At 26.6% G+C, this 12361-nt stretch overlaps 1 protein-coding gene across 1 annotated transcript; it reads left to right on the top strand.

The window, feature by feature from the left end:
- Positions 1–7225: 7225 nt before the first annotated feature.
- Positions 7226–8318, top strand: LOC130814344 (zinc finger protein ZAT12). Its single transcript, XM_057680468.1, has one exon. It carries the CDS (start codon positions 7364–7366, stop codon positions 8021–8023), a length of 660 nt encoding a protein of 219 aa, XP_057536451.1. The 5' UTR covers positions 7226–7363; the 3' UTR covers positions 8024–8318.
- The last annotated feature ends 4043 nt before the right edge of the window (positions 8319–12361 follow it).

Here is a 12361-nt window from a genome sequence, read left to right as displayed (position 1 = left end):
AAATTAACCTACATTCCTATTTAACATAAATTAACATACATTAACATGCATACAAAATAAACTACAATTTAGAATTAACATGCATTATTTAACTACAAAAACAGGAAAAAAAAAACATGTTTTTTTTAATACAATATTATTTAACCAGCAGCATTATTTAACAAAAAATTAAGCAACAATATTTCAGAAATTAATATTAGCATTATTTAACATAAAAAACTCATTAGCATTATTTAACATAAATAACCCAAAAAATAACAAAAAAAACTTACATGCATTATTAAACATAAAAAACTCAATAGCATTATATATTATATTATTTTTAAATGTAATGTTGGAAAAATAATAATTTTTATAGATGAATTGATAATATTATTATAATACTATATGTTATAATATTTTTTAAATGTAATGTTGGATATACTTCAGAGGAAGATCTCATATTACTAAATAGTAGGTTATGAAATTACAAATAATATTTGGCAAGTAGTTTTCTTATTGCCCTATAGTTTTTTAAAATAGTGTACCTCATTAATTGTGTATACAAATCAACCCCTATTAACTCACGGGCCTATAAATACCGTGTTGATATATCCACATAATTAGGCCTACCGGATGATTGTGTATAAACTATCACGACATAACTTGTAATATCAGCTATGGTCCACAAAGTTTAACTATGTATATAAAATAAAGAATAAAAAGAAAAAACTATTAATAGTAACAATAAAAAAAAAGAGGAACTAAGGTATGCCGTCCCAAAATGATAGGAGCATAGAACAATAAAGTTTCTCTGTTGAGAACTTGGCCTACCATGCACATAAAGGCTAAAGCACATATTTTCTCGCTTTCAAGTTTTTAGTTAGTACGACTCGAATGTTCAATAAATAATTCATAAATATCGTGTGTTTGTAAGATTCATTAACTTATAAATTAAAAATAAAAATATTCTTATTAATTTTTTAGTTGTATTTATAAGTGATATTACAGGGCGAATCCAGGTGCCGTCATGTGCTCTCACATAAGGGCACTGCATTTTAAAAAAAATAAATTAAGTAACTGGCTACAATAAGATCTAAACCTTCAGTTTATAAGTTATGAGACAAAGCCTAAATCAGCTGTGATATTTAGTTTTCTTTACTAATAATGATTTTAATTGCACTAATATATATATATATATATATATTACAATTAAAAAATAAAAGACATAAATTAAAAGTGATAAAAATAAATAATAAAAAAAAACAAATGAGAAGTATACGATGAAACGAAGGAGCTGTATATATGAGGTCGCAATGGTCACAGATTTGGACTAGGGATAATTACTTTTACAATATACAAATAAATATAAAAATATATATTCCTTTTGCTTAGGGCTAAGGGTTTGAGAATGTCTCCATATGAGTAAGGGAAAAAATGAAAAACAATTGATTGAAACTTTTTGACAATTACTATAGCATTACTTAATGGTGGTTTCAGAAATTTTTTTGAGTTTGGTCTATACCGAATCAAATAAGAAATAATTTGACTATTGACTAAGGGCAGATCTAGAAAAAAAAAGTGATGTCACTTAAAATTAAAAGAATAAAAATAGGTGAATGCGAAATGGGTTAACTCTTTCTTCGGTTTTTGTAGAATAAAAGTAGTATAAATAAAAAAAGGAAAAGAAAAAAATAAAGGTAGTTGTCAAAGTCTTAAACCACAGACCTAATAGTTAAAAGATAACTACTTAAACAACTCAACCCCATATACTTTAATAATTCTACTAATTTTTTTTTTAAATTTAAATAATGTCACTTTACTGCCCTGACACCCCCTTCCCTTCGCCACTGCTATTGGCCAAAATTTGAAACATGATTTTTACAAAAATATTCCAATTCTTTCATGTTCAAATGAAAAAATTCGATAATTCTTGACATGCATTAGTAGTTTAGTCTCTATCTCGGCCATTTAACTTCAATAGCATTGTTACTTGGATTAAGAAAATGAATATAAAAAGAATATAGAATAAAACGGACTTAAATTATAGAAAAAATAAATTAAATAGAACAAAACATTATTGTTAAGTGAAAACACAAATTCTTGTGAGAGACGGTCTCTTTGAAAAATCATTTTTAATTGGGTCAATCTATTATATATTTTTTAAAATACTTGTAATATGCATTAAGAAAGATGTATGTAGATATTTAAAATATTGAAAGTAGACATTAAAAATACGATAAGTAAGCATTAAGAATAATATAAGTAGGTATTAAGAATACAGCAAGTAGATATTAATCTTTAATAAATTAGATTTAAGAGTAGGTGAATTGAAATGACTTTAGTTTAGTATTAGTGGGTCAAGAAACTTCCGGGAAGTTATTTGAGGAAAAGCTTGACTTGTAAGTTATAATGGTAGCTCAAACCCAGCCACGATGTTTGAAACATGCATGGTTTTTGTAAGTACTCAGACACCTTTTGAGGGAATCTGTAAACCTCGGTCAGCTATAACACTTTTATTTTCAGTCATGCTATCCTCATCATCAACTAACATATCTAGTTTATATTTAGTCTCTCTATTAATACTTTTATGCTTTAAATTATGATTTATTCAATGGTCAATTTTTATACTAAATATCTTTATTATTTCAAATTTAAAAATTATCAAATTTTAATACTCTCTCCTATTCATCTTAGGTGTCCCATTAACTTTTGAGACACTATTTATTTATCACTCTTAAATTGCATTTTATTATTAATCTATAAGTTAAAACATAGTCATGTAGGATCTTATTTGATTCGTTTTGATGTAAAGATTATTAATATCAATTTTTTATAATTTTTATTTATACATAACTCGATATATTAAGGATTGAATAAGTGTATTGAATAGAGTGCATAAAGTAAATGGGACACTTAAGATGAATAGGAGGGAGTATATATTAACTCTAGGCATAAAAAATATATATAATCAGATTTTTTATTACTTTTTATGCATATACTAGTAACAATTTATGATCAAATTTTGTTTGTAAGTAATGTATAAAATTTATGGAGGTCATAAATATTGAGTGTGGACAATAGACTTGCAATCAAAAACAAAGTAAGTTTCGTATGAAAAATTAAATTATTCCACGTACGTAAAAAATATTGTACATATTGCCTAATATTCTTTCCTTTTCTACCAAAATCATTGACACGATGGAAAAGATGCGTAATTACTGGACATCATACAATCTACTAGTAATTCATAATCACTTTAACTTGTTACTATTTATAATGTATTTTGAAAGTACTTTATGTCAAGTGTCATATTTATTACAATGTTTGGTTATTATTTTAAAAATCATCTTTTACTGCAATTTAAATTATCAATGAAGAGTTTTATTTAAAGTGGTTTTAATTGTAATAGAATTATTTGCATTGATATAGACTATATAAATTCGTATTCATATTAACATTAATAATGTCTTTTGTAGCTTGATAAGAGAATATAACTCATAAATTAATCTAAGCTAATTAATGTCAAGTAATTTTTTTAATCACTCCCTTCACATTCCCTAATACAGTGCACTATAAATTAAGAGTTTACAAAATAAGACTAAAAGTTTGATAAATAAAGTTGCAGTAGTATACATTTGAAGTTTCTCATGCAATCTTCTTATAGTTTATAAATTTTCAATAAAGGAATCATCGAAAATACCATTAGCATGTATTACACAAACAAAACACACATATAGCAACATCATATGGTACGATGGTAGATTTTTCAACTACTACTACTTTCATTGGTCATAAAAAAAATACAAGTTATTGTAATTTATGTATTATATTCCTTTTCAAGATATAAATCTAGCATCTGATTAAGAGGTAGTATCTAATCATATTGTTATTCAATTGCATCAGTGTGATAACATCATTAGCACTTTAATTAAGTATTATTATATATTAGGATTACACTTAGTATAAATTTGCTAATGCTTAATGATTATTATCATGCATTATTTGGAAGTGGTGAAAGGTTCTACTTGAGTACTTTGCTAAATTTTGTCAAAGGTCTTACATTTTATTAACCCAAACGATCTATAAAAAACAAAAATGAACCTACACCGTGCATGGCACAGGTATAATCCTAGTTTATTTGAAGCAAGATTTTTTACATATTGTTACCACAACAGTACTCAAATTATTTAAAGGGTAGTGGCGGATTTATCGTACTGTCGATGAGGTCAGTTAACATCACTTAAATCAAAAATAAAATCAAACATTACATGTGAATATACCTTCTTAGATGAGTTGGTTAGTCTTTTCTCTTTCATATATGTGGCCACTGACCAAAACCCAATAAGTGTGTCTTACTTAAATTGACATTAGTTTTTTTTTTTTTTTCTGAATTTGCGACTGATGAAGGAAAATAGATAAGGAAATAGAGATTATTGCACACAATTTGATCACTTAATTATAAATGTTAATTAAAATGTGTGGATGAAAATTAATAAAATAATATGAGTAAATCTTAATTATCATAAATCAAAACGGGATCGGACATCGTTAGTAGTAAGTGTAAGATGATGATAAGGATAGCTAGAGGGAGAACAAGGTATCTCTAGCTTTTTATTGCGAGGTTTCCTCGATTCAATGGCACCTATCAATTAAAATAATACTTTGTAAGATTTTGACATTTTGAAAGAAGTATAATCAACTAGTATACAATTTCATATTACAAAATAAGTAATTTGTTTAAATTTGATTAAAATATTATCTAAAAATTATTAAATTTGTAAATTTATAAATATTATAAATTAAATTTCAACAAAAATAATTAATCAATAAAATCAACTAATAAAGAAACAACTTAATTAAGACACGTGTCACACTATCATTATAAATTTTTCTACCTTTTTTTTATATTGACAAGGAAACTTTTGTTATCTGACTTATATTTAAGGAAACAATTAATTCATTAAAACACGAAATTTTGTTGGTTGACTAAAATTATAGGTGATGATCTATTGAAATACTATATTTTTTATATAAACCAAAAAAATACATGAAATTTTTTATTTTAACATAGATAATAAATCATTATCACATAATAAATAAGCTCACTAATTTGGCTATTTTTTAAACTAAATCCTACCTCCTATCTATCATAATTAAAGACTTTTAAATTTTATTTATCTTAATCATCAATAATTACTTAATATTATTATATAATAAATTATTTATTCACTATCATAATGATAATATCATACTAACAAACACAAAGATTTATAATTAAGTTTATGTTGTAAATGAATTAATTTTATAAAATAATATCACAATCCATATAAGTAAATATTTATAAAATCTGTATTTTACACAGAAATCTATTTAATTGTAATCTAAACCTATACACCTAATGCATAAATTATAAAATCGAATATTAAAACTCAAAATATGTTAACAAGGTTAAGAAAAGGAGGAAGAATGTAGTGGAAGCAAAAAGACTTGACAATGCGAGGACGCGCTTAGCTTCAACGTGGGGGACTTAACAACTTCGCGGCAGTCGCACTAGTGTGAACGTTAACCAAATCTAGAAAACCTTTTTTTTTTATTTAATTTTTTCACATGACACAAAAAATATGACTATTTCCCGATTGGCATGCCGCTGATGACTCCATTTTATGATTGGTCTTCCAATGCCACCTGATTTTATGTATTTCATATTAGCAAAGGCCTTATGTAATCAATTTTTCTACATTTAAATTTCTTACTCTACTAGAATAGTGGTGTTCTAGATCAACTCATTCTAGTATAATACCTTATCACTAATGACGTCTACACTATGCAATATCTTCTTATTCAACCAACAATATACCTAAATATTATTTAATATACATTTTACTTTTACCCAATTTAATGTTTTATTTTAATTATTAATATATATATATATATATATATATATATATATATATATATATATATTTAAATACGCACATTTAAAAATTATAAAAATTATTATTATAAAAGTATACGATTAGACAATTCAAACATGATTCTACTTTACCATATTTTATCTCATAAATTAATTACAATATATAAAATAAGTTTGAGCGACGAGTAATGCCAATAACTGTAATTAGCAAGTATTTGAGACGGAGGAATTACTTATATATATGAGTATTATAGAGTAGTATATATACTAGGTAAATTAAATACTTATGTCATGTATAGAATTTTTTAAATATAAATCTTATTTATTTATTTTTCAATGATAAAGTAATGGATATAGATACTCATCATCCACCTATTTAATTTATACATTAATATTTTCAATTGATTTAATTTTAAACTCTTTAAACTTTTTATATAAAAGTGTCTCAATTAGTTATAGTTACATCTAATCACAAACATTTCAAATAACAGACTTTTTAATTAGTGTAAATGAATATTTTAAATTGATATATTCATATATTATCATTCAGATTAATCTTATAAAACAAATTCTTAGAAATTTATGGATACTAAGTGAGTTGACCATAAAATCAATAAAAATTTAAAATTAAAGTGAATAGACCAAAAATAAAAATAGAAAGTTATTGGCATTAGAGCTGATCATTGACGGGTTGCCTATCAGGCCCATCACACTCGAATCGAAAAATAAATGGGTTTGAACAATATTTTTAAAAACTGTTCATCATAGTATGGGTGAGCTAACTTGGAATGAAAGAGTATTAATAATGATGTTAAAAAATAAAAAATTCAATAAAATAAATATTTTAAATCAACAATAAGTTAATATTACACCATAAAGACAACTCAAAGAGTATTTTAATGTTTCAGTATGTAATATAATGCATATTCGAAATAAATTAATTAGGCAATAAAATAATTTTACTATACCTAAAAATGATGTGTAATGACTAGGCAATAACAATAACATGTTAAGAATTTAAATTTTAAAGATACATCTAAATTATTTATTTTTATTGTTTAGTATTTTTTATATTATTTTTTATATTATTTTCCAACTCAATTAACCTTTTCAATCATTTTTACATAAAAAAAAACCCTAATGTTATTATTAAAAGGTAAAAATTAAAATAATAGAAGTAGTAGTAGGAGTATATTTAATTATTTTTCATATTCATAATACAAAACCCTCCACTAGACTCAAAACTCCAAGTCAAACACGTAAATTAGCGAGCAAAGCAGAAAAGTAGGTATCTCCCTCAGCCGCAATCTTATAAATACTCCTAGCTGTAACCCCCAGCATAAACATTCAAAATTTCGTACTCATTCCAATCAAGCTTCTCTCTCTAAAACACTCTAACTTTTAACTTTAATACTCCTATTTTATTTACGATTCATTCTTTCTCTCTCTAAGAAAACCTAAAACGTGATGAACACTCAAACGACCACCATAGCTAGATTTCCGGCAATTAGAGGAGCCGCTGAAGAAATCGAGACTTTTGCGATGGCAAATTGTCTTATGTTGCTTTCTTCTCAACAAAATTCCGCCATTAATTCTACCGCCATGGCTGATAATGAAGTTGGTCGTATGTTCTCTTGCAAGACTTGTGGTAAGAAGTTTTCATCCTTTCAAGCTCTCGGAGGTCATCGTGCGAGTCATAAGAAGATAAAACCGGCGAATTCCGGTGAGGTTTCCGGTGAATTGAATATTCCGACGAAACCTAAAATTCATGCGTGTTCGATTTGTGGTGTTGAGTTTCCGATCGGTCAAGCTCTTGGAGGTCATATGAGGCGTCATAGAGGATTACTCTCCGGTGGAGATGGTGGATCCGCGGTGGTAAGTGATGTGACGTCTGATGGAAGTTTCCAGAATAGTGAGGGTAGTCATATTGTTGATAATAAAAAGAGGAAATCAAACGACGTCGTTGCGGAAGTTCCGATTTTGAAGAAAGCGACTAGCTGTAAAAGAGTTTGTTTGGATTTGAGTTTGAGTTTATGGAATAAAGAAGAAGAGCATGGTGATCATAGCGAGGTTGAAGAAGGCATTGTTGATCAAGATGAAGAAGATTTTTTGAAGCTGAAATTATGAATATACGATGAGTAATTGATTTACTGACTGATTTATGATTATGATTAATTGTTCTTTGATTTGTTGAATCATTCTCATGTATAGAAATCATGTATCTATTTATAATTAATTGGATTTTTTAGGAGGGTATATTTTGATTAGTAAGATAAATTAATTAGTATGGAATATTGATGATCAGACGGTACGCGGTAGATTTTGCCTTTGATTTTGATTAGGAAATATATATTTGGTAGGATATTTATTTATTTTAGGAGGATGCATTAATTTCTAAGATATGAATATATATATATATATATATGTATGCTATTAATTTGTATAATTAGGCTATTTATTCTATATATAAGATGCATTTTACAGTGAAATTGTCTCGTATAAAAATTTGACCTTTCCTATAAATGATACATAACAGACAGAATAAGCAAATCCTAGCTACAAAGCCTATAATATTAAAGTAGTATAGAACTGGCCCAAATACATAATCTCTAAAACTCCTTAAAGTTGGAGTAGAGATTTCAAATGATCAATTTAGGAAAAAAAGAACTGAACTTTCCCTAAAGCATACAATCAAAATATCTACATGAGCACTCGCGGTCAAGGGTAAATAAGAAAGATGTTTAAAATGGACCCGTAATTTTGATAATTATGTAATCAAATTTGATTTTGATCCAGACACAAGATTCAAATCAAATTTGACTTTGATAATTATGTAAAAATCGATATAGACACAAGATTCAACTTTCAACCGACTTGAAATGCATGACTCAAAATCGACCCAATTATGACCTGAATGAATACATTTAAGAAAAACTATTGATACCATTTTAAAAAACACATTGCATAAAATGAGAAGCAATTTCGATATGTTTGATATATTCATGGAACTTTGGATTTTATGCTCTGTGTAGAATGAATTGATGCCATTTCAAATAATATATATATAGCATAAAATGACAATCAATGTCGATATGTTTGATACATTTATAAATCTGTGGATTTTACGCAAAGTATAGAAGGAATTGATTATTGCGTAATAAAAAGATATGGACATAAGATGATGCACCCCCACATTATCAAGCGTAATGTCGAGCCATTAATGTTCACAAGTCACAACGGTCATGGACGTGTATGCAGCTTTAGGAGGCTCACTCAATCTTCACATTTATTTATCATATATTTTGGAAATTTTTTTTCCCGAATACCGGCTAGATTAAAGAAAAAAAGAGCAGCAACACGAATTGAGTCGAGGACTTTACCTAGAAAAAGTATATACTCCAACTATAACAACATCTCATTCTCTATTTAAACGTTTTTTATTTTATTAGTTGATAATACATGACACCACATGTACAATTGCTTATATTTTAAGTTTTTTATATAAATTTTATATACATGAACCTATATTTTCTATTCGCTTTACATCCATCAACTCAATCTTTCTATTAATTTCATCCTTACACTCTTTTCACTTAATTTTACGTCTCATTTATATAACCCAATAATATTTTACAAAAGAGACATTAAGCAAACTATCTAAAACTAGAAAAGTTGTATCTCCGAAAAGTAAATTATTGGAAAAACCAAAAACCAACACATACTAAATTGGGGAAGATCAAAGATGACAAACTCCTCCTATTCTTTGTTTAAGCGTGTTAGACCAAATTACACAACATTGGTATGCTGTATATATTAGGCATGATTTTAGTTAGTAAATTGACCAATAATCTATATTGTAATCAATAGAAGCTACAAACTGCAGTACAAATTAATTTTATTATATTAGTAAATTCCACATTCTCATTTTATCTGCAAATAATACTTCCTTAGATCCATTATACTTGTTATATGTAATTTTTTTTATGCAATTCAATGCATTATTTTAATCATTTGTATATTGAATTATGCAACTAAAACTTATAAAAAGTAAATATCATAGAAATATGTAACTAGACGTACAATTTAAACAAGATATTACTTGAGCATATTTTTTCTTACACGTTAAGCGCAATATATAAAATAAGCTTGAATGATAAAATATATCAATAACCGTAATATGACAGCTACTTCAGAAAGAAGAAAGTATATAACTATCATATTAAGCCAAAAGGGTAAATTCTTTTCAATCATGTTTCAAAAAGTTAAAGAAAACAGGGCGAAGCCGGCCAGGATTTTAAATTAGAGGGCTCAATAGTCGATATACTAGAAATTATTTATCAGGGTCGGTTATTACGCTATCTGGGGTTGCCGACCGCCTATAGCCCCCAGAAAAAAAGAGGCCTCAAATATTAAATAGTGTTATTCAGGCTCGGTTATAAGCAACACTTTTTAAGTAATTTGTTTAATTTGTAAACTTTTTTATATTTGAAATAATATAATGTTACAAACATTTTATCTTAATTTATTTTCTGTGGAAAATTTTTTATCTTTAGTTATAATAAAAGGTTCTATTTTAAAAGACATCGTAAAAATAAATAGGACCTTCAAAATCTTTGCTTTGTCCCTATTATTTATTATATAAAAATTAGTTAAATTATGAAATTTTCAAAATCATATAGAATTAAATGAATTTGGATCAAAGTAAGATTTATATTCAACAAATAGAGTTGAAGTTTTCAAATAATTATCCCTTTTGAAAAGCCAAGTGTTTTTGACTCCATTATTCTCCTATATTAAGTCTTGAAAAATATCATTAAAATTAATTATAGCAAAAATATAACACACACTAAAAGGATGAATGAAAATTGCGAAAGATATAGTGTAATGACATTATAATATAAATTTATTAGTTTGTTAACAAATAATAGTTTGAATTAGGATTTGATCCCTTAACCTTATGTGATAAGTACAATTATTTGCTCTTATTTATATCATTTTAAACTCCTTAATGATGATCATTGTTACTAATTCCGTGCTTATTTTGAAGATTTATGCTACTTTATCGATTTTGGATATTCATGTTGATTTTGAACGGTTTTGATCGTTTTAGCATAATTCTTATGGTTTTAATGATGAGAGTTTACTAAGAAGATTATTGCTCGTTTGAAGATGTTTTACAATGAAGATGGGCAAAAGAGTAGAAAAGTGTTTAAAATACAAAGTTTTGAGGTGAAATTTGATATATGCTCACTCTTTTGGTCATAACTTTTGATAAAAAGATTGTATTCATACGAAGTTTACGGCATTGAAAAGTAGACTTCAAGAGCTTTCCAACGGTATATTATATGTCCAATTTCAACAATTGAGCGAGAAATAGCGGTTGTTTAAAGTTCGCTAGTCAAAAGCAAAGCAACAAGTTTTCGTTCACTATTTTAGTGGTTTTATTTATTTTAGTTTTATTCTATTGTAAGCAATCAGTTATTTTTGGGGAGATTGCTCCCCAAGTAACCTTAGATTATAAATAGGCATTAGTTAATTTAATTTTTTTTTTTTTGCTTTTAGTGCCCTAGATGCCCTAATGCTTTAGTTGTCAATTTTTAGTTTTATTTTTCAGATTCTCTCTTTTTTTCTTCTTTGAGAGCTTTCATTGTTGAAAAACTCATTGTTATGTTTATTTTTATTGCAATTTATATTTATGTTCTTCTCGATTAGAAAGTGTTCTTGCTTTATTACTTTATTACTTGTCTTTTTACATTAAATTATTCATTATTTTCATGTGTAGTATTTTAATTAGTTTTTCTTTCATCATTAATTGCATGTTTATCACCATATCTAGTGAGTAGTTTTCTTCTCTAGGGTTAAGTAATAAACCCTAATTCGAAGCATGGAATGATATTTTATCGATTAATTGTGTGAAATTTGGGTCTATGATTAAATCTATGCTTAATGAATCTTAGTTTAAATATCTTTATTAACTTTTTCAATAAAACAAAAGTTTGAGATTAAGATTAATTTAGGATTGACATATATTTAAGTTAAATTTCTATTAGTTTAGCCAATAAAATGAAAGTTTGAGGATTAACACTAGTAAGGTCTTAAACCAATATTGATCAATAGAGCGGAAGCTTGAGATTAATTATATCACGTTTAATTATGCTAAAGACTCAAATTGATACAATTATGAGAGTAATTGATTCCCATGTTAGAATTAGGTGATTCTCGATGCCCTAGATTTGTCATATTATTATCATCGTCTTCATATTAATTATCGTCTTAGCTTAAATTATTAGTTTTATTTGCATCAATTTAGTTATTGCTTACAGTAGTGTTAGTTTCTCAATCCAACTATTTGTTGATCTGTGTCTTGTAATCATAATCAAACAAATTAGTTAACTCGCTTCCCTGAGTTCGACCCATATTGCTACACGTACACCGTGCGCTTGCGGTAATTTAAAATTTGCACAT

The sequence above is a fragment of the Amaranthus tricolor genome, chromosome 5, assembly GCF_026212465.1.
Source record: "Amaranthus tricolor cultivar Red isolate AtriRed21 chromosome 5, ASM2621246v1, whole genome shotgun sequence".
In the NCBI taxonomy this organism is placed as follows: domain Eukaryota; kingdom Viridiplantae; phylum Streptophyta; class Magnoliopsida; order Caryophyllales; family Amaranthaceae; genus Amaranthus; species Amaranthus tricolor.
This window is presented reverse-complemented; position numbering and strand designations above follow the sequence as displayed.